We start from the raw sequence: 24248 nt of genomic DNA, 5'->3' as shown, positions 1-24248 counted from the left end.
AGCATGTGGGCGTAAACAGAAACTATGCTTTTTTATACTTTATTTGGGAGGTTGGGGGAAGGGTAGGAGATATATGATTTTCGGTCTCACTCGGGCTGCACAGACAAATGCATGGCAAGTTCTTAATTTTGCGCTCTTTCCCGCGACAGCAATGTTGCTTCAGTAAACTTAAGTTGTGAGACAAGGGCCCCCTTTCCTGACTGTCGTCTTTTCAAACCTTTTCATCGTTGAAAAACATGGTGAAGGAAGGGCCGTACACTAAATTGTCGATATGGGACCCAAACAGGCGAATAAATAAGTGAAGCGCTAAATATGCAACAACGACTCAGGTACTCTTCTCTTCATGTACCAAAACGCCCAAAGTGCTTTTCTTAAAGTAGAATATCGTGGAACGCGCGTTCTCGAGTCTCCCATTTCCGCATCTCCCACTGGATACTACCAAATCGGACGCTAATCTGTTCAACACCCCGTCAATTGTAATCATTTCACGCCAGTCAGCTAAATTTATCTTTAGAGCTATAGATTTATAGCGTCATTTAACTCCCAATACAGTACGAAAATGCTGGCAGCTGGAGGAAGTTGTTAATATTGGAGATAGATATGCTTTTGTTAGAATCAAGAAGGAGAGTTTAAGGAATGCGTGAGCATAACCTCAAGAAAGAAAGAAAGAAAGAAAGAAAGAAAGAAAGAAAGAAAGAAAGAAATGTTCTTACTTTCAGTCCTTCCTGGACTTCGGCAATTTTTTCCTCTTTAGCTGGGTTATACGTGGCGAATGTCTTGCCGGATTTGGAGTTGACGAATTCATTGTTGATAAATATCTGCAATGGAGAGTCACAGACGAATACACGAAAGGTTTATACGATATGTGCAGAATTCTTTGTTGCAATTAAGGCACGTAAATGGAGTTGCACAAGTGCGGCAGAGAAAATGCTGAATGATATCTGGAGAGGTTGCCCTAGCGACAAGATTGGCTTCTTGCTCGCGGTGAGATGGTGAGGAATGTAAGAAAGGATATAAAAAAATGTCACAGTTTCGCCCTAAGGGCGAAGCAATGAATGCGATAGCAACACAGCAATGTCATACGAAGTAAGGTGAGCGGCTTTGGTAGCAATATGAATTCTAGTAAACATGAGCTGATTAAGTAAGCAGGTGTGCTGCGGCGTAAGTAGACCGACATGAAGAGAGACTCGATGACCACGAGAAGGCGCGTGTGAAGCGGTGGTGTTGATGAGAAGCGCTTCCCGTGGGCAGCGCGTGTGAAGGGACACACCTGTAGCGCTGCACTGCCGATCCGGGCAGCATTGCATGTGTAGCGTGCGTTGGAAAATGTGGCCCGACTATTACTAACTGAATGAACAAGCGTGGTGTGAGCGCGCACAAACAAACATGAATAGATCACACTGAATGACTGCAGACAACGACCGTCAAAACTCTGGCAGCAAGCGCATACGCCGCAGCAGCGAAGGTACGTGCGGTCTATCGCTTCAACGGAAACTGAGCGGCGAATGCACGGCGCATAAAGGTCAGAGCCGTGTGGAGATAAGAGACGGTGCGAGCGAGCGACGAGCGCGGTTGTTGGCAGAGTGGAAGTGCGCCCCCCCCCCCCCCCCCCCCCGCTCCCTCCGGCGCTGGCTTCCCGCTTCCTTGCTTGCGCGTGGGAGATTGAGTGCGTTCGCTCTCCGTGATAGCGCGCGTCCCCGCACGCTTCCGCTCGGGCATACGGCACGCGGCAAAGATTTTATCTATAGGGAACCTCACGGCGACGACGACGACAGCGACGCCGACAGCAGAAATCCGGTTGAAGTGTCCATATAATTGCTATCGCAATAAAACAAAGCACACACATACACTAGCACATACACGCGCCAAGTCCACTAACCCAAAAAGTTGGTCTGCGGAATACACGCCTCCGTAAGGCCAATGCTCTAGTGGTAGTACTCAGCGGTACGCGGAACTGGATACCGAATAAGTGGTCAGAAAAAATATTGAGAGACAGGTCAAAAATAAAGACACCTGCCGTCGTAGCTCAGGGGCTATAAGTCATTACGCTGCTGGGCTCGAGGTAACGGGTTCCATCGACCGCGATGGCAACACTGTGATCAGAGACACTGCAAGAAGGCTCGCGCACCCGAACCATTGGGTTCGGGTTGAAGAACCTCAGGTGGGGTCCCTCATTACGGCGTGCCTCATGAAAGAATCGTGGTTTTGGTATGCAAGTCCCCAGGATTTATTTAATTAAAAATAGAAGCACTAAAAAAGAGCGTTTTTCTTACATGTATGCTATGTTATTATCTGCTAATTATAGCTTTTTACCTGGATATGTTCTACGATTAAGCTCACATCGATTTCTAAATAGTGAAGAAAGAGAAATTACGAGCTGCAAATTAGCAAGAAAGCTTTTTTTTTCTTACGTAAGGAGCCCCCAAATGTGATGCAGTTATTAAAAAATGTCACAGTTTCGCCCTAAGGGCGAAGCAATGAATGCAATAGCAACACATTAATGTCATACGAAGTAAGGTGAGCGGCTTTGGTAGCAATATGAATTGTAGTAAACATGAGCTGATTAAGTAAGCAGGTGTGCTGCGGCGTAAGTAGACCGACATAAAGAGAGACTCGATGACCACGAAAAGGCGCGTGTGAAACGGTGGTGTTGATGAGAAGCGCTTCCCGTGGGCAGCGCGTGCGAAGGGACACACCTGTAGCGCTGCACTGCCGATCCGGGCAGCATTGCGTGTGTAGCGTGCGTTGGAAAATGTGGCCCGACTATTACGAACTGAATGAACAAGCGTGGTGCGAGCGCGCACAAACACGAAGAGATCACACTGAATGACAGCAGACAACGACTGTCAAAACGCTGGCAGCAAGCATACGCCGCAGCGGGCGAAGGTACGTGCGGTCTATCGCTTCAACGGAAACTGAGCGGCGAATGCACTTAAAGGTCAGAGCCGTGTGGAGATAAGAGACGGTGCGAGCGAGCGTGTACGCTTTCTCTTTGCGTCATAACTTGACCGCCAGGTGGAGAAATGTGTCTAGGCATGTTAGTGTTCCACTCGCACAGACTGGTGCACAGTAGCAGCTGCATTTATCACCTCAGATTAGACAGCTTTGCTTGCTGGAACGAATGGTACCCCAGCTATGCATACCCTGCCAGCTTGTGTCATCATTTTCCCACACGTAGTTGCCATGGTAGTGCCTATCGGTGCGGCGTTTCTGCAGTTAAGCGCCACGTCCCTCACATCGCACAAACATCTTAATTGCCAGCCGAGACACTCCGGTGAAACGCTAATGGCACTGAAGCAAGGAGGGCCCGCACACGCGCCAAAACCTCTCCGTTGTCCAGACGCAGCAACGACGTGCATGTGCGGCGCAAAGCTGCAGCTCAACGTCGGGGACACCCAGACGCGGCGCTGCGAAAACAGGAGGCCGAGGCGACTTCAAAACCCTGCAGTTCAAAAGCGCGAAGCGGACGCAGACATCATGCGCGCCTTGAGCATGCCGCAGTGCAGGGATGCTATTGCCGACGCAAGGCGATAACGCCGTCAAGAGCCTCAAGTTCTAGCCGATGCTGCTCGCGCTCATCGAGTTCTTTCTGTCCACGTGTGTCTTCGCACGTCACGCTACGCGTGCTCACTTAGTCAGCTTATGTTTACTGCAATTCATACTGCCACGAAAGCTGCGAGCTTTAATTCGTCCAATATTCTGACATCTTGCTATCGCAATCGTTGTTTCGCTGCTCTACCAAAATTTTGACTTTTAAAAACAAATGAATCATTAAAATTGCCCAGCGGCCGGATTATAACAGAGGACATCAAGCATAGATGCCTGATGCTGTAACCATTATGCCACGGACGGTTTTGCCCCCATAACGGCGTGCCTCATAATTGGATCGTAGTTCGGGCATGTTAAATCCCTGAAATTATTTAAAATTATCGTCATATTATAGGTCAAAATGTGTACTGATCCCGAAGAAAGAGCTGTAATAACATTTACGAGTCCGACGCTCCTCACGCGAGGAGTGACGCGATAAACGGCGTTGCCCAATGACCCCGCTCTATCTAGTCCCCAACTCGCTCTTATCGACTTCAGCTGGAGAGTGAATCGCCTTGCAACATTTTATTAAAAGAAATTACTGTTTGGGGATCGGCGTTATAGCGTAGACAATACACGGAACACCTATTTTTGCACTAGTTCGTTTGATACTGCTGAAGCGTACGCGTATGTTGGTTCTTGACTTGAGCAGAGACAGCGCGAAAGAAGAGGATGTAAGAAAGAGATAGAGAATAGGGGGCTCACTATAACAACCAAATGGTTATTCTTTTCCAAATAATATACTGTGTTCTGTATTTCACTGTTTTTCTTGATGAGTAGTACACTATATAAGAGTTAAAAAAGTTCAGGGTCATTCCACTTTGTGAAGGTGGATGACCAGCGAAGCTGTGTATGTGGTGATTATGTGCGATGAGTGTAAGCGGCGAAGCGTTCCAAGTTTGCGGGATGGGGGCTACATGGACGGTTCGCCGCGCCCAGTCCCTTTTCTCTTCCCGCCATCGTTCTTGGTAGGCACGCTGTTCTTCAGACCGTACAACACGCGGCCTACCCATTTCACAGTCAAAGCAGAACTCAGGAAAGGAGCCTACGTAGAGCATGACGTCAGGAGACGGAAGACACTCATTTGGTAGGCACTAGTTTGAATACGCGGGATGGCGTACACGTGTATGGTGCAAACGTAGACATGGCCGACCCGGGTCAGAGTGTAGTATCTGTTCTTATCAGCGTAATATCTGATGCGGGTGGTATTTTCTTTTCGCTTGGGTTGCCACGCGGCATAGCGTCATAATGGAGTTAAATGGAAGCATGCAGGCCCGTTTCATGCAGATACTGCAACAGTGACTTATAAAATTCGTTGTTCATAATCCATCTTTCATAGTCTTCTACTTGATTATTGTTCAATTTCACAGCCTTAAGAACACTTTCGCGAATTGTCTTTTCCGAGGACACGTCCAAATTAGATGGTGGGTATCCACTGCAGATACAGGAGCATGCACTTCGGACACCGGGCAATGTCTTCGTATGATTGACCCCAAGCACAAGTGGCGGCTGGTGTAAGGGCCACCCCGGCCCGAAGTTTCCTCCACCCGAGAAAGGTTGTGGGGAAGGGAGCAGGCGGGTTGTGTTTGGACCCAAAATGTTAAGCCCACTTTTGCAAGTTGGCAGAGTGCTTGAAGCCTCCGCCACGCGTCGGCCCGGCATTGCACCATCTTCGGGATCGGTCCACGTTTTTGGTCTACGGACATCTTTCCGCTGGAAACTAGCCAAATACAGGTTCGCTGTAAAATCACTTGATCCCTTTTGCGGAGTCATAATGTCGACAGTGAAACCTGTATTCTAATAAGCAGTGGCAGCTTTGTTGCACATTCACGAATACAAGTCCATAAATGCACACAGTCTTTAATTAATTACAGGTTCACTCGAAGTGTGAAGCAATGACAGCGATAGCAAGCACGCGAGGCCTGTGGTGCTGTGCCGCGTAAACAGCATCCCAGAGGCAGCCAGGCGTCATGGGTATATCTGAAGCAAAGGTGGGTGCTTACGAGTCGAAAATGCGTCGTTAAGCTCCGGCGGCATCGCGCGCGCACGCGCTAATACACATGTTTGAAGGTAAGCAGTGCGTAAATGGCGCGAACACCGAGCTGTGGCGGTTTTGGGGGATCACCTTTAAAGAACCGCCAGGAACGCCGTTACCCACAGACGCCGACTGTGTTAGAAGGTGACGCACTTACAAGCACTACCATCTTGACTAGGCGTATGCCTCGGCTGCCAGCCATATTTTCTACAAAATTAGGCAGTGCCCTGTTGCAAAAACCAGCGTCTTTCAGCGGCTCCCAGTGAGCAACCAGCTTGTCTGTTGACATTCTATAGCACTGGGAACACTGGCACTCGCTGGGAGGCACTGGAACACCAGTGAGGTCGCTGTAAATGAGCTGCGTCACACTGGACGAAACGTACCCAGCACCTCCCAGTATTGCGCGCCAGTCCAGCGCCCCAGCTTCCAGCGTGACACTGGGCCCATAATCCGCATGGCACGGGACAATGTGTGCTGGGTTTTGCAATAGGGTGATAAACAAAATTATAGCTAAATATATTCATTGCAACAAATATAGGTCAAAAGCACAATTCCTTTATTAAATCAATTCTTTCTATGCATGCTTTCCTAACCATTGTGTAGGCGCATAACGGTAAAGTATGACTGCGAGGCATTTCCAATCAATACCTATTTGCACCCTAATAGGCATGGAGGCTTCCGGCCATATTTTCTATAAAATACTCCGTTACGAAACTAATGGCACGTAAATATTATCATTGGAACAAATATAAGTCATTAGGAGCGCTAACTTTGCGTTGAACTGATAGCAGATAGCTGGGCTAGTTGGACTTTAACTGATGCATTTCGAGTTTCTTTCGAAGCGTTGTAAATGCATCAACTTTCAGCTGAAAGTTAGCGCTCCGTTCTTCTCGTTCTTTGTCCGCATCGCTGAAATGCTATGGTCACAGTATAGCTAAACAAGGAAGCTGCATGAAATCTTCGCTAGTTTCGTGGGCGTTGTTTTGTACAGTGACAGGCAATAAAATCGCGAAGAAAGCTAACCTCCGCAGGTCATCGCACCGAAGGCAGATATGGAAAGACGGCCACGAAGTACAGCTTACGCCAAGGTCACTGAAGTACCAACTTACTCCAAGGACAAGTCTTCGAAATGGACCACGAATCAAGAGACTTATAGACGCTTATATGCAAATGAATCGTTCTCACCTGTGTAAACTTGACCTCAGGTTTTCTTGCCGGTCCCATGATGCTTTCGCGTCTCTCCAGCTGACCCTGGAAGAAGACGCGAAGAGAAAGGTAAAAGAAGTTTAACTCTATCAAGGGGAGCGCACAAGGGCAGAGGCGCCTGCTGCAATGGCTGTCGTTGACAACTTGGTGACCGACGTGATTAACTTGCTCTGCGGCGCTGCACTTCAGCAGCGGGGCCAGTGAAAAGAAACTTTCGGCGACACGAGCCCAGTGCGCCGCACAGTGACACGCTGTGCATTCGCCGCACGGCCGAGATAGACGACGAAGCTGGTCGCCTCCCTCTTGCGAAGGAAGGTTTGTTCACTCTGTATCACACAGGTGTCCTCATTCTTTTTTGTCTTTTTGCTTTCTCGTTCGTCGGCACGTGGGCAGCGTTTACGCAACCGGCACTGAGGTAATAAAGGAAGCGACAGTTCCTTTGCAATCTTGGGGGGGGGGGCACCCGCGCTAGGGGCTGCCGGCGTTTGCGTGACTGCCGCCAACAAGGAAAACCGGTCCCGCCTGGCTGTATAATAACGACGGCCTCCGGAGCATCGCCTTTCCACTTATAGTTTGCCTTCACATTAGGCATACGAATACCCGTCGCCGTAGCCTATAGTAGCTATGGCGTTGCGCTGCTGAGCTCGAGGCCGCGGCTTCGATCCCGGCCGCGGCGGTCGCAATTTGATGGAGGTAAAATGCAAGTACGCTCGTATACTTGGATTTACGTGCACGGTAAATAACTCCCGATGGTCACAATTATTTCGGAGTCCCCCAGTACAGCGTGCCTAATAATCAGATCGTGGCTTTGGCACGTAAAAGCCCGGAATGTATATATTACGCATACCAAGTAGAGACTGAAAGCAATGAAGCGATTGCACAGATTACAAAACAAAATGCCTTGAAGATTCACATGCTAGTTGTGAAGGGCTAAAATTAAAATTCATAGAGAAAAGTAACTACTAAACTTCAAGCGCGAAGCTTAGATAAACAAGGATGACTGGACAGACCCTAACAAGCGCTAATCCCCAACTGAACTGCAATTTGAAACGGCGCAAAGAAAAAGAAAAAAAAATTGCAAAGAAATTGGTGGAAGGGGGGACCAATACTGCATGCTCATCCTCACTACGACACGGCACGTGCACGGTTAACATTCAGGAACGTCAGTTCCTTTCGACGAAGGTGGGTTGGTGCCACACTAACATATCGATTGGGCGCCCACTGAATTCTTGCTGCATCTATATTTCCCGCACTCGGTGGCACTAGATTCGTAAATTACAGTGCACTTGTTGAATTGAAATTTGCATTCGCACGTGCGACAGTGGCCCTCTAAGTGATCTTCATGTGCTCGGTTGACATTGTTCGCATGCTCGTGCACGCAAAATTTCAGGCACCGACCAATACATGACATGCCGCATGGTAATTGAATGTAGACAACACCAATTACACATGGGACATACTAATGGCGATGCTTAAATTTGCAATAACGGGTTGTTGTGTCCATCGGAGTTGTTGAGTTGAAGATTCTTAACAATTTTATGAGGGACGAAGAACACAAGCAACAGACGTGCTTTACGGCCATTTCCTTTTTGTTTTGTTTTCTTTTTTTTAGGTTGTGTGTTGGTGTATGGTATTACACCCATGTTTATATATATATATATATATATATATATATATATATATATAGTGAACGAGAAGAAAGAGAACCGAGGGGCCCGATTTTAATAAGCATATCATAAGAAGCCAACCAACAATAACAACAAGGACAACATAGGGGAAATTACTTGTACTTATTATTTCAATTAAAGAAATGATAAATTAATGAAAATGACCCCAAAAAATATCACGTGCTCGTGATGCCTGCGGCAGTAAGGATGTTCCACATGCTCCCTATGGTTTGTGAGTTGTGGCGCTGGCTAACACTCCCAGGGTTAGTTCTAGTTGTAAAAAACATAAATACTTCAGAAAGTGGATGGGAAAACGGCTCCGCGGTAGCTCAATGGTGAGAGCATCGCACGCGTAATACGAAGACGTGGGTTCGTTCCCCACCTGCGGACAGTTGTTTTTTCATCCATTTTGATTTCCATTAATTTATAATTTCTTTAATTCAATTATTAAGCACAAGTAATTTTCCCCTATGTTTTCCTTGGCGTTATTGTTTGTTGGCTTCTTATGATATGCTTATATATATATATATATATATATATATATATATATATATATATATATATATATAGCAATCATATGGACGCTCGCGGCGCGTTCACGCCGATCCGTTGTTGTCCCGATGTCAACGCCCATGCGCTGTCTGCAGGCGGAAAGTTAGCAGTTCTCCAGAGACGCGCAGAGCGTTTTGTTGCAAACGTGACAAAGGCGAGCGGACGTAGGCCGATAGCCTTATGCGGACCACGGAAATCAAGTGGACACATTAGCAATACTTCCGAAACACATAATGCGGACGTGGGAAAGTGGGCTTGGTAATGACCATGGTGGCGGCATGACGGCCACGTTGTGACGACGATGGTCAATGGAATGACGACAGCATGACGTCGATGGCACGAAAGTGGCTGCGCCATTGCGCTTTCATATTCGCACGTTCATTCCGTCGAGGCCAGATACTCCTCTGTCCTTTCGTGCATATCCACGCGCTGTGGGGGTTGGTTTAAGCGAAGTCGTCGTTAGCCGGGAAGGAGAGCGTGCTCGCGCGTCAACGCTACGTCGTACTATAAAGTGGCCTATAGAAGACTGCGCGCCCACCCCGAGTATCGTCCCGATACTCAGGGTCGGCTAAGTTGGGCTAAGAACCACCCAAGCCAAACCAAGCTAAGCAAATGAAAGCAAAGACAAAGCTAACAACCAGCCAAGCCAAACCAAGTTAAGCAAAGTTAAAGCTAAGAACCAGCCAAGCCAAACCAAGTTAAGCAAAGGAAAGCAAAGTTAAAGCTAGGGAAGGGCCACCAGGTTCGCTGTTTGCCCAGTCTTCGCATCACTTAGTGTGAAGCTGACCCTAATTCTTTTTTGCATTCCTCATCGTCTTCGAGCATTCACCTACTTGAGAAACTTGTTGATCCACAATTGAGAAATTATGGGGTTTTACGTGCCAAAACCACGGTCTGATTATGAGGCACGCCGTAGTGTAGGACTCCGGAAAATTCGGACCACCTGTGGTTTTTTAACTTGCACCTAAATCTAAGTACACGCGTGTTTTCGCATTTCGCCCCTATCGAAATGCGGCCGCCGTGGCCGGGATTCGTGACCTCGTGCTTTGATCCACAATCCAGCCTTTTCTACGGGGAAGTACCATACTTATCAACAGTGAGTAAACAAGTAGTGTCGCTGGATTCAACGTTTCGACAAGGAGGCTTCTCTTCCTCAGTGCACCACTGTCAGTCAATTCAAGCCTCCATTTTCCCGTGAAGTTCTGCCTTCTTCAAAATGCTACAGGCTTTCTGCTGCCTATTTTGTCAAACGCGTGCAGTCTCTCTTCTTCAATCGAGAAGTGGTAAAGTTCTTGAAAGCGAAAGGAAGCACAACAGCAGTTTACAGAGCCCGAAAATCTGCTTTTGGTATCTTCCTTCATCAAAACGCATACCCGTGACACTTGAATCAAACAATATAGGACGCACTGATTCCCGCTTTTCTAACAAAAATTTCACAGAGCTTTTCACGTGTACATTGAGGTGGCTGCGTTGAAGGAACATGACTCCAGCGGGTAGCGATGACAAGAGTTCGACGCTGAGATGTATACTACTGTATTGCAACGGCAGCCACATGACGACACACAGATGTCGGTTGAGAGCTGTCGAAACCACGTGATGCAAGTCCGCGCTTACGGGTCTGCAACTGCTGTATGCAATTGAAGCCGTGGCACCTACAACAATTTATTTGCCGTTTAAGTTTAATAATTGGTAGTTAGAGACAAACGGGTAAGACGCTTTTCACCAGACGCCCAGAATGACAACTTCTTCCCGAAGGCGGCTGCTTCCTCCATGGCAACAAAGAGAAGAAAAAGAAGAAAAAAGAGAGAAAGAGAAATGTCCACGCGAGAAGACGGCACGCACCAAATTTTCCAAAGACCGTTGTGCCTCGAAGTGTCATCGAGGCGAGAGTGGGTGTGACGACGTTCGCTGAGTGCTCGTTCCCTTCCAACGTCAAACAGACGCGGTGAGCTAAAAGCGTTGACGAAAAGGCACAGAAAATTTTACGTTGTTCTCTTGTTCTTCTCCTCTGTTATTTTTCCTATTCTTCTTTTTTCTTTTTGTCGCACAGTCGGATGCACACGCAACAAATGGATCGGAATGGAATGCGAGTGGATGCCATAGCGGCTCCTCACTTCTCCGTTATGACGAGAGAGACCGTTCCGTAGACAAGTGGCAGCATGGCTGCAGGTGTCTTCATCGTTGATTTTGTTTTGTTTTTTTCGCTTTCTTGGGCTAGCGTTGTGCTTGTAGATGAGTTCCTTTGTAAAAGGCGCACATAAAAGTGTGCCCTGTTTTATTTTTGTATTTGTCAATGCTGCATACGCGTTGTCCAAGCAAGAAAGACTAATCATATTGGCCTCTACGGGCAATCTAAAATTATCTCGTTGTATTAAAATGTTCAAAATTTTATTCTTTTCTACTCGCGAAAAAACTCTGGGAGCAGAAAAAGCTTCTGAATGCATCGCAGCAAAAGCAAGGCGAAGAGCAAGAACAGCCACGAACAAGCTTAGTTCGTGACTGTTCTTAGCTTAAAGTTGTAGAGCAACATGAAAAACTCCCGATACAGCTTTCCGTTTCTCAATGCGTGCTACATAAAAGTGTTTTTCCGAGCATGAAAGAAGCCCGCGAATACACGCAAAGTGCCTCGAGCGGCCAGTCGTGTGGCAATTATGGGTGTATTCGCGAGCTTCTTTCACACTGGTAAAAACACATTTATGTAGCACGTATTGAGCAACAGAAAGCTGTATCGGGAGTTTTTCATGTTGCTCTACAACTTTCTCATTGACACTTTGATGATTAGGGACAGTACTTCTCGAGTTAGATAATTAATTACAATTAATTATTAAATCTCAGTAACCAAAAACATACTGGCGGCTGCTCCACTGTACTGGAAACAATACGCACTAGGTTTACTTCGCGTAACGCCGTTCCTCTTTTTTTTAATCGTGCTGCGTGATAGCTGGAACACCCTGTATATAAAAATAAAAAAGTCGTGAAAGGCACACATTCCACAGTAAAATGGTTCGACGGATATGAGCGTGCTGTTATATGTTCGAATTCAAAACCGTGAAATTGTTATCTAAAGTTTTCGCGAATCGCTCGGTGAGTGTGTGAACGTAGAGCTAAAATGTGCCGAGCAGATCCACCGGAAGCCGGCCGGGAAGAGACATCGATCGCGATCTGGAACAGGAGCCAGAACTCGATACGCTCGACCCGTTTGTCAAGCGAATGGTTCTCCTAGAGGCAACCCATGCCGGTGACTACGTGCTCTGTTCTCTGGCCAAACATTCGAGGCTGGGACAGTACGAGGTGAAAGCATCGGTTGTGCTTGCTACTATTTCATTTCCTTTGGCTTCTGCTCCTGTCTGGTCACAGGCGTTGCTCTTCCGACAATGGAGTAGAGAAAGTTGGCTGAATTGACTAATGAGCAATGAGAACGACAAACACGGTACCCGCTGGTTTTGCTTTGGTGGCGCCTTCGCGTAAAACTTATGTGCACTGCTGAAGGTATCAATCCTAAAAGATCCTGGCATAAAATTATGTTGCTGCCGCCTAATTACCTGAGAAACCAGACGCAAGCTTTTGCTTTAATGCGGACAAGCAGTTCCCAATGACGACAATGTTTTCTTCCAACAACAGATTAAAAAAAAAAGTGTACGTTAGCACCATCAGCCTTACACGTTGCTGTATTGAACAAATCAGATCAGCAATTGCACAGCAACCCTTTTCTTGCCATGAAATAATTACATAAGATCGCCAAAATTACACTCGAATCACAATGCTAGAATTATGGCTGAGGTAGTAGCAGAGGCGTTGGGCGCACAAAGGTGCAAAATCCGATGCACAGCTCACACAAAAAGCTACGACTTCGAAAACACATCAGAATTTGCTTAACCGTAATCAAGATTCAAGGAAATGAGACCTAGAAAATAGTTGAGATTAATATGTTCTAGAACTATCATGCATGAGCATGTTAAAAAAAAAAAGCCGCCAGTTCCCACGCCCTGTGGGAATCGATGTTATGCGAAGCAGTGTGCGGGGAGCCTACCAAGACAGACAGACAGACAAACTACAAGTGGCAAATGTTCGCCAAGAGATGCTTCGCATGCATTTAATACCTGTCTAGTCATCTCGTGTAGCGTTCGCGTTTAGCTCAATACGAGAGACAGATCATCGCTGATACACTAGACCCACTGAAGTTGTCTCAGCGTTTCTAAGATGAGTGCACACGTGCCCCTTCAGCAGCACTCGCGACTACTGTACCACAAGCGTGTGCGCCAATAACAGGCCCGCTAAGTAAACACGTGTGGGTGAGACACAAAGCAGCGCGAGGCTCTTTGGTTGCGCTCCTTTGGGAAGTAAGCGCCTGTTATCTCGAGTCGGGTGCGCACCGCGAGCACGGTGAATTCGTTACGGTTGTTGACAAAAGGGGTTCTGCTGCTATGCAAACATCGCTGTTACTTCAGAGATAAACTCAGTCAGTTGGGGGCCTGCAATGGAGGTTGTCATTACTTTACGCCTAGTCAAGTTTTCATCGATCAAAGCTCTTTTCTCTGCTGGCGGCACTAAATTTCGTTACCACTCCCACTTCGTCTGATGTAGCAATATTCGAGTGTCCTTCACTTTTCCAATATTGCCAGAGCGCGTAGACTGTCACAGACATACTTTTTTTTTAACTGCGACTGTTGTGTAAGGAAACACAGGTTAGCGCATGGAAAAAATGTCACAGTTTCGCCCGAAGGGCGAAGCAATGAATGCGATAGCAACACAGCAATGTCATACGAAGTAAGGTGAGCGGCTTTGGTAGCAATATGAATTGTAGTAAACATGAGCTGATTAAGTAAGCAGGTGTGCTGCGGCGTAAGTAGACCGACATGAAGAGAGACTCGATGACCACGAGAAGGCGCGTGTGAAACGGTGGTGTTGATGAGAAGCGCTTCCCGTGGGCAGCGCGTGCGAAGGGACACACCTGTAGCGCTGCACTGCCGACCCGGGCAGCATTGCATGTGTAGCGTGCGTTGGAAAATGTGGCCCGACTATTACTAACTGAATGAACAAGCGTGGTGTGAGCGCGCACAAACAAACAGGAATATATCACACTGAACGACTGCAGACAACGACTGTCAAAACGCTGGCAGCGAGCGTATATACGCCGCAGCGGGCGAACGTACGTGCGGTCTATCGCTTCAACGGAAACTGAGCCGCGAATGCACGGCGTATAAAGGTCAGAGCCGTGTGGAGATAAGAGACGGTGTGAGCGAGCGACGAGCGCGCTTGCTGGCAGAGTAGAAGTGCGCCCCCCCCCCCCCCCCCCCGCGCTCCCTCCGTCGCTGGCTTCCCGCTTCCTTGCTTGCGCGTGGGTGATTGAGTGCGTTCGCTCTCCGTGATAGCGCGCGTCCCCGCACGCTTCCGCTCGGGCATACGGCGCGCGGCGATTTTATCTATAGGGAACCTCACGGCGACGGCGACGACGACGGCGACGGCAGAAATCCGGTAGAAGTGTCCATATAATTGCTATCGCAATAAAATATTTTCGATCTGGAGTGTGGAAGCTGATGCTATTGGCGATAATCAATTAAGCACGTGCTTGATAAAGCGCATCAGCATTAGCATTTGTGCTTACTGGAATGTATGGGTGCGTTCATGTGCATACTGAAAATGTAGCATAAGCGGAACACGTGTGGAAGTACAGACCCAGCGATCACATGTGCGCGTCTGATCTCAGTGATCAGACGCGAACAGTGTGCTCAGCGTTCACAATATTTATTGGGCGATTTCTGGAACGTCAACGTAGCTCCACATCCACAGGTCTGGTTGTAATTGAATTCGATACACAACTTGTCCTTACGGAGAAAATGTCCTGTTCTTTAAATTCAGTGGCTGCAGTAATGACCACTTTTTGAGTGGGTGCAGTAAATGACTGCGTGCATACAATTAAACAAGAAACACACACATAATGCGAAAACAAAGGAAGGAAAGAAGACCAAAAGAACATTCTTCCGCGTGTGTACGCTTCCGAGGAACGCGAGACGGCGGAGAGACTTGTTTATTGTGAAACTATTGCGTTACCTCTGTGTGTCGTGCCTGATAATCAAATCGTGGTTTTGGCACGTAAAATCCCAGAATTCAATTTTAAAGCCTCTGTGTGCAGTTGTGTACAATTAGCCAAGAAGGCATTCGAAATGACACACGAAATCGGCATTGCGGGTAACGCATTGTTAGCGCTCGGTCGGCTTTTCAGCGTGGTTTAGCGCAAGCGAACATATATTTAGATGGTCGAAAAAAAATACTGAATGGTTTGTTCAAGTAACCAAAACAAAAAGTAGAGACGGAAGCCATAAAAAAGGCAATATACTGCCATGTGCAAAAGTAACAGATGACCCCGTCTTTTTTCAAACCGTGATTAGGCATCACACGACGGAACAGTTTCCGGTAATTATTTTTAAGGCGTATGTAAGCTACGTTTGCATCAATCCAATCAAGTCGGGTCGAATCGTTTTGCGGGCCCAAAAATAGACCACCGCGTTTGCTGGGTTTGACGTAAACGCCATATCGGGTCTGTCCGAGCGAGCGTGGAGGCGATTTCTGCCAACCCGCCTGCGAGTGATGGGTTGACTGGCCCAGTCCGCTTCGCAAGATCCATTTCTACGCGGTCAGATCGGTCTGGGTGAGCTCGACTTTTGGCTAGACTCGCTCGCGCTAAGATCATGCATACGAAGCGGTCCCTTCAGAAGAACACCCTCCAGTATAGAAACGACGACGACGTGATCGCTGTTGCAAAATGTCCGGCCAGAATCGCGCGGTCACAATTACTTTTCCTCGTGGAGGAAACAACAGCTTTTTGTTGCGTCATTTCATGACTGTAAATCTCGTATTCGCGTTGGTATTTCTTAGTAAGCCATGTAGCAATCAGCCCACGTAAACATAATCATGTTACTGACGGTTAGATTGTACCCTTGTTCCCAGAGAAAGACAGCGCTAAGGGTGATGTGTTGTGCTTTCCGCGCTGTCTGGATATTCTCTTTAACTGGGTGCACGTTAAAGAACCACAGATGGTCCAATTATTCCGGAGACCCCGCCACCACCCGAACTTGGTCCCGTTAACCCAAACAGAATTTGCCCGCTTGACTAGGCACAAAGTGAAAAGGGTGTGTGAATCTTCGAAACTTAGGACTAACAGATGGAATATTGCTTGTTTCATTCAGTTGTCAAAGAAATTCACTATTCATGAATATGTATATTTTGGGATGTTTTCGAGCATTTCAAATCGGCTAGTGCGCGAGATCTGGATAAGTTTCATCCTCGCGGCCATTGTAAACATAATGAATGAGAAGTTACTTAGTGGAGCATTTTACGTCGTTCAGGGATCCATACTTTTCCTTATAAACTTCGATAAATGGCACGCCCCCATAAGAGTCCTGCTATACGACCAAACTGTTTACACAAATGTACAGTTAGACACAAAGGGCGTCTCTTTCAGTAAACAACACATGATAATGCGCAATATAATGGCCTGAGCATGATTACATTGTGAATGCTAGTGTTTGACGATCATTTTCCATTAATGATGAAAACGACTTTTCAATAATCTTCAACTACAAGTATTCAATAGTTGGTTCGACCCATCTGCTTCCGGCACTATTTGATTCCTATTCGATTCTGTCTCAAAAATTAGTGTTCGCACTCCCCTAACTATAACCGAGTAAAGCACAGTCATTAATCGAAGATGATCCTTAGGCATAGCTTCTGTAAACATTCGTCAAGTCACATGGCTGGAATTGGTATAGGTCATGCGATCGAGAACATGAGAGCTCCTTGCATCAGTATACTGGCTGCGGAGACTGCGTGATATTGTGTTTCCTTTCTTGAGCGAAGCTTGCTTTGCCAACCCTCTCCTGGGCGTGGCTGGGTGCTGCTGTCCTGCCGAATACCTCACACTTAAAAAAAAAAGAATTGCGTGCCAGATGGCGGGATCAAACTTCGCTACCCAGCAAAGAAGCCCGATCCTCTAACCAATAGGGCACAATCATTTTTGTTTCTTTCATAGTGTTTATTACAAAAAAAAAAAAACACTAAGGAGCCGCTTTAGCTACGCCTAAGAGACATTAAGGCGCCTTAGTCATACTCGTGACTATGACTTCGACCATCAACCTTTAGCCTTTTCCTTCCCTTGGTACCACATCCGAATCCGTTCCATTGCTTTTTGAGTGTTAATCTTTCTCGCTGAGTCACTGTCATTTTTGCTGAGTTATAGTCATGACTATGACTTTTACCACCATTGTTTAGTGTTTCCTTCACCTAGTACCCACGTCCGAACCCATTTCAGTGGTTTTTCAGTGTTAATCTTTTTTTCGTGAAGTCTGTGCCATTTTTGCTCAGTCATTGTCATTATTGAGTCATTATTGTATTATACTATCACTATCGTTACTATCATAAGCATACTTGCACCTATTACCACCATTAATTCTGGGTTCTTTACCACCTTGGGGGTTTTCCGACTCATTTTTCCGATTTGTCACCCTCATTATTATAATTAATTGAATGACTATCATGATCATTTATCGTTGTTTATATTCATCGTATAATTACCTATCGATTGATATATAACTTTATGGTGTTTATAATGATCTTATTTGGTTATCGATTTCTTGTAGATATTTTTACCGACCTTTTGGCCGATTTCTGGCTCCACATTTTCACGGACACCTCAAAAAGAGACATAAAAGGCCTTTCGCCTTAATACGAAACATACAATTGTACGCACGCTTCTACCGTGCCAACGCCAACTAACTCTTTGAGATGATCGCCGAGCATGTCACATTAGGTTCGTGACCCAGTCTCCTTTACGCCAAGGACGCACCAATGAAGTGGACAAATTGATAGCATTTGACTAACAGCGTCACGCAATCTTCGCTTCACATATATTCCAAGATACGCAGTAAATCTGCATAAGCTTTTTTTCTTTTCTTTTCTTTTTTTTTCTTTTTTTTTTTTTTTTTTTTTTTTTTTGTAAGTGCGAAGCACTTTAGGGGCCCGGGCTGTCGGCGTCCGTCGCGTGTGATCTGTCGTGGTCACGCTCAAAAACAAGTGCTAAAAACATGGTCAAAACAAGTGCAGAATGAATCAAAACCACTTCAAAATATACTACCATGATTCAGAATAATTTAAAATACAGCAATAGTCGAGCATTAGGCGCATTATATACAGAAATTTGTTAAATTCGCTTCTAACTATCATCAGCAAAGCTTTGGCTCCATGTGCGTGGTGGTTTCCAATCAGTTGTGCCTTAGCACAGGTGTCAAAACGGATGATAGATTGATAAACACGATATAAACAAAGGATAAAATAAGATAAACACGAGGAAAACACAAGAGAAAGACCGGCGCATCACTGCTTCGCACTTCCGCAGGTTTCACGTTAGTGGAGCTGCATTAGCGCTGGATTTGAACTACACAAGCGCAGGATGCAGATTTTTTGCTTTTGAAGACCTCACCGGCAGCTATCCGCATCTTTTTTCTAAATATTCCAAAGCTGTATTTTGAAACCGCTTTATATAATAAGGTTAACTTTTCTTTTTCATATTTTTAATATTATTTTAAAACTTCCTGCTCATTGACTAATCCCCCAAGTGTGTACGTGCCATAGCTCAAAAGCGAAAACAGGGCTCATCTGGTGCCCAAAATTTCCTTGCTCTCCTTTGTCAGCCTTGTATTGCGTCTGTTTTGCTTATAACGAAACAGCTGCTAATGACTTGATTAATTAATTGTCCTGCAGTGGACATAAATACAGGCTGATCGTAATAATTGATTCACGCGGTTTAGCGTATATATACAGAAGCAACACTGGGGCATTAGAGACTCGGTAATAGAGACTACGTAATAATTTTGACCACCTGTTGGTTTTTAACGTGCACCCAATAACGTGCACACACAAATACGAGTGCATTTCGTGCGCATTGAAATAGGCTACCGGAACCAGGAATCGAACCTGCGACCAGCAGCATAACTCTATAGCCACTGCGCCACGACGGCTGTGGTAATATTCTACCACCCGCATCTTGGCCCATCCTCTAATATGGGTGTTTACCACTGTCTGGAATCATCATCATCATTATACTCCTCATCTTTATCACCAATCAGAACAACAACGAACCATATTGCAATTCTGACGCTTCTTCAGCGCTTCCTGAATGTCCGACGCACTCGCACGTACGTCCCTACAGGGACCAGTCATGCATGTTCTGCCGACTTCTGCTTATATCACCGCGGCTAGGTTTAGAAAACTATGTCTCTTAAATTACTCTGCAAAACATACAATCCAAATCACAGATCGACTTAAAGCATTTGATTTACCCTTAGGATAATCAATCAATCAACACGTAAATTGGAAATCTCAATTACAAAATTACGATGCCGTATTCCACCCCAAAATTTTTATCTACACAGGTCTGGTCTGGCGATGTCCCCTCTATGTCATTTCTGCAATCAACCTGAAACCATTGATCATTATTTATTAAACTGCCGCCGATTCGCAATCCAGAGAAATAAATACTTCGAAGTTCCGTTCCGAAAATTAGGCATCGCTATAAACACTGAACATCGCATATACACTGGGTTTTAGCCAGAGGAACGTATGCAGGGCCGTATGCGAGTTCCTCGGTGACACAAGGAGAATACCAAGTTAATTTACTGATATATTGTTTATTATTATTTTACAAAATTCCAATTTACGTTAATTTACTGATTGATTATTTATTAATTTCGAAAATTCCAATTAAATTGACTGAAATTTATTACCTTCTACGTTGATCTCCTCCCAAAAAGCACACTAATTCCCTATAAGATAAAATACGGCTCTAACATCAGTTACTTTCATTGCATAATTTCAACCCACCTGTTTAACCGCCGGCTTCTTGGCCAATCCCCCGTGGTGGGTATGCGCCATGGCATAGGAAGCAAGCAAGCGCTTCCTGAAGGCCATGTTCTAGTACACTCTACTGAAGGCCTTAGCAGCAAGGTGAAGGCAGGTGCGAAGGCGAACGCGTCGCCATGTTTAGCAACCGAGCTCTTCGCTCCATCATGGCTAGCTCTTCATCGTACACAAGGTCGCCGCGACCGCTCTGCCGCGTCGATGAGATGTCATCCACCGTGAGTGTGACAAACTAGCGTTTACGAACTGTTTACGAACTGTGTGTGTGTGTGTGTGTGTGTGTGTGTGTGTGTGTGTGTGTGTGTGTGTGTGTGTGTGTGTGTGGTGTGCGTGTGTGCGTGTGCGTGTGCGTGTGTGCGTGTGCGTGTGCGTGTGCGTGTGCGTGTGCGTGTGTGCGTGTGCGTGTGTGTGTGTGTGTGTGTGTGTGTGTGTGTGTGTGTGTGTGTGAACACAGCAGTTCAGCATGAACGCTGGTGTGATTATGTGTGCGTGCACATAACGCTCACGTCAGCAGCGGGGACGGGGAGGGGGGGCAATGCCATCGTTTGCCAATACCGTCTAAACCGCACTAATTTCGATTTCTTCACGGGAAATTGTCAAAAAATGCACTTTTTGCGAGTGTGCAGACGATTGCGCGTCTTACATCTTAGTTGCAGTACTCAAATGAGTAAGGAAAGAACAGGGGTTAAACAAAAGGGGGTCTTAAGTCGGCCTCAGGGGGGGGGTGCAACCCCCAAATTGCCCCCCCCCCCCCCCCCCGTCGGTGCGCCACTGCGCTAAATGAAAACACGTATACAGCTGCCCCTAAATTTTTGCGTTAGCGAGTATCGTAAACGTCGGTGCATTTCTTTCGCAGACTTACATTTCCCTTATCATTTCTACACTTCAATTGCAACAACAAATAATTTCTCGCATGCGTTGCTTGGGTTCGCTATCTGTTCGTTTTATATGGTCGCGAGTGACAAAAACGCAGCCCCTTGTCGTTCGTGGCGCATAACTTGCATGCAGTCTCCGCATCCCGCCACGCCTTCGACTAGGCAGCGTAGTGGCGTGTGGTGCGGTCGCCTGACCAGCGCCCTGCTCTCCGGGAGCTTCGTGGTGGCCGTTCTGGTGCTGCTTGCCGTGCTGCTGTTCCCTCGCGTTCGACGGCCGCGCCACGGCATACCCTGCTGGAGCGAACAGTGCGGCGCGTATGCCCGTGCACTGTCAGCCTCCATCAACTCGTCGAGAGACCCGTGCGAAGACTTTCACCGTTACTTGTGCGACCGCTGGCGACCTTCGTCAGGAGGGCGCTGGGTTCTCGAGGACTCGTTGTTCGCCTTCCACAGGTCTATGGACAAACTTCTCCTTTGTCGCTTTGTGGTATTTTTAGGGGCGAAGCACCTTAGGGCCGAGCCTTGTCCCTCGTCGTCCGTTGTGCATCCGTAGCTCTGGTTTGCATGGAGACCGCTAGGGACGCTGAGGTGCACAAGGGCTATATAAGCACTTTATATACTGTACACATTTTCAATATAATATATATATATATATATATATATATATATATATATATATATATATATATATATATATACGGGGGATTCACGTTTACCCGAATGATCCCCCGGTGCTTCGCCCACTCATCATCATTCACTTCATGGATATGCGGTGATTTTTTTTATTTTGCTTAGTTATTTATTTGGAAATACAAGCAGCTGCTTGTCGCAGTCAAAGCAGGGATGGCAGGGATGGTACATTCAAAAAGAACGAGGATACCTTTCACAAACGAAATGTTAAAAGGCAATTCAAACACAGCGAAATAAAAAAAGGTACCTTTCCGCAACTGCGAAGACCAATTGCGCAGATGACTAAAGACGCGAATTGCACCAACAACAAGCAATAAAATGCTAGTAAATAGGTGAGATAATGGTACATGACTTGAAGAGAAAACAGACTGTGATCGGCACGAAAGAAATAACGCAATTCTCTCATAAATGACAAGCTACTGCGACGGCTGCTGTGTATGGAGCGGCCTCGCGAGCCATATTTTGAAAGCGATCTGCGATGCGGACAGAGTCTAGGCGTGTAAGCGCACCGAGAGCCGATAGCTCCGTGTGCGCCGCTACGTTTGCGCGTAACCCACGTTCACGAAGCGAAATCTCACTGCACTTTTTTGTGCGGGCCCAAAACGACATCGGCATATTCAAGTAGAAGATTCACCAGTGATGCATAACTAACTTGTTTTGTTTTACTTGTGCAGTGCTTCATACGATGTAAAGGCAACCAGAGTCATTTGACGCCGACTAAACTATGTATTAAATGGGCGCACTGTACCTCAAATTATAAGCTATTTCGATCCCAAGATTTTCAGACCCGCCTACAGACTATGTCAACGTTGTTAAGCATGAAATGCTTTTAGTTACCGTTGTCGGCAACCTTCAAGTGACCTTGAGCCAAAAGCCAGCGCCGTTATCCGGGCACTCAAACGAGAACATCCGGGGATCGTTGCAAGAACAAAACAAGATCATCCGGACAACCAGTCAAAACTTGAGACAATGCGGTATCTGTCCCCCGACCCTTTGTACAGGACGAGATTACATACGCTAGTTACTGCCCAAACAAGTTGCAAAAATATTGCTTCCGAGTTCTTCCTAATGTTTGTTCACAATATCACTCAAGCTGTAACTTCTATTACGCTGAAGCTTTATTTGTCATTTCCAATAGCGACGTTCAAAAGAGGCAGATACAGGGCACCATACACTTCATTGTCATTCTTTGGCGCTGAGACAGCGTTCTCTGTGCTCTTTTCAACGCCAGCAGTCCGCCGGTTCCGCGGCGTGAGTGTTGCGCCGCTTCCTTCGAGAGATGGCGCCAAGCTGCGTGACCAGGCCGGCAGCTTCCGGCGCGCCGCAGATGGTTGTGTGGTGTGGTGGTGTGGGGTGTGCGCTTACGATCATGCACTAAACCCATTAGAAGATTGTGGCTAGTATCATCTCCAACCAATCTGCTTTACCGGTAGCCATTTCATGCTTACATCTGCTCTCGATTACGGGAGAGCCAGTATTTTTAATAATGTGCGCATGTGATAGCTCTTTCTTTTTTCTTGTTAAAAAGATTTGAGGTAACTTAATGATACATAAACTCATCTTCCAGGTGTGGCACCATGCTAGAAACTGATGTTAGAAAATTGGTTGAGGGTTATTGGTCTTTTTGAGACTGAATAGTATAATAAACGACGCATTCATCTACAAAAAAATTGTCATTGTGGAGGTGTTTAAGTACGGGTTCAATGACAGACCCCTGAAAGCACTGGAATCACTGCTGACTTCTAGTCGCCTATTCTAATACTACTAATGGCGTTGCATTAGGCAGGAGTCAAGCAACCACAGGATACGCTCATTTCTGAAGATATGCGTTAGATTTAATATTACTTTGGAATGAGACATACTTTCAAAGGTTTTTTTCAAGGTCTGAGAAAACTATGTAAACCAGCTGGCCTCTATTGTCAACTTTATACAGGTTATTAGCGATGTGAAATAACATTTCACTGTTGAAGACAAAAGAAATTGTCTTTTAAACAGCTGCCTAATTGATTGAAAAGAAACTATTCCAACACATTCCTGGTTGTGCACAAGGACATAGGTCGATAATTTGTTATTGTGAGCTTGTTGATGGTTTTCTGTATCAGAATAATTTTACCTGTTTTCCAGTCGGCAGAAACTTCCCATTTTGGCAAACATTTCATAAAAATAAATTTACAAATATTTCACACGCCACTCGATGTGTCTAAGCAATAATATATTCGAAATTCTGTCTGCTACCGAAGTTTTCTTGGTGTCTGAATTGAAGAATGCGGAAAATATACCTTCTTCTGTGGTTATTATATCGGGCGGTTCATTCCTAGGGGCATGGCTGAAATCTGTATTGTTATCGGTACTGCGCAAAAAAAAAAAAAGAATAGCAGAGGAAAACTTTTACGCCGTTGCTACACAGGTTGGAGCAGTGACGCTCCTATCATGCATTCCCTAATTTATTAACTGGTTCCTTCTTTCGTGTTAGGTGAAGCTGAAACTTTCTTGTGTCGGTAGAAAGTTGTGCATCTTGACGTTAAAGAAAGATATATCTGTAAGATTTTATTTTTGACCGCAAATATGATCGCAGTGTACTCAAGATCAAATTATCTCCTCGGCTTTTGGGTGATAGGCGTTTTACGTTCCGCTTAAGATTAACTATCTCGCGCGCTATCCAGGGGCTGTGACGTTGTTAATTGTATTTTTCTGTGATCTATGACAAATACTGTCATCCTTCTA

General features: G+C 46.0%; 1 protein-coding gene across 3 annotated transcripts in view; it reads right to left on the bottom strand.

The window, feature by feature from the left end:
• LOC119464418 (aldehyde dehydrogenase 1A1-like) overlaps nucleotides 1-24248 on the bottom strand; it is a 117406-nt gene that overhangs the window by 27082 nt on the left and 66076 nt on the right. For 2 of the 3 annotated variants that reach the window (XM_049656533.1, XM_049656532.1), the window contains 2 exons: nucleotides 6809-6874; nucleotides 714-818 (listed from right to left, as the gene is read on the bottom strand). In XM_049656533.1, coding sequence (XP_049512490.1) covers nucleotides 714-818; nucleotides 6809-6847 — 144 coding nt within the window. In that variant the 5' untranslated portion in view covers nucleotides 6848-6874. Of the gene's footprint in view, nucleotides 1-713; nucleotides 819-6808; nucleotides 6875-6933; nucleotides 7252-24248 lie in introns of those variants that run through there. The other variant, XM_049656534.1, reaches the window with a different exon arrangement.

Source organism: Dermacentor silvarum, chromosome 9, assembly GCF_013339745.2.
Source record: "Dermacentor silvarum isolate Dsil-2018 chromosome 9, BIME_Dsil_1.4, whole genome shotgun sequence".
Classification (NCBI taxonomy): domain Eukaryota; kingdom Metazoa; phylum Arthropoda; class Arachnida; order Ixodida; family Ixodidae; genus Dermacentor; species Dermacentor silvarum.
This window is presented reverse-complemented; position numbering and strand designations above follow the sequence as displayed.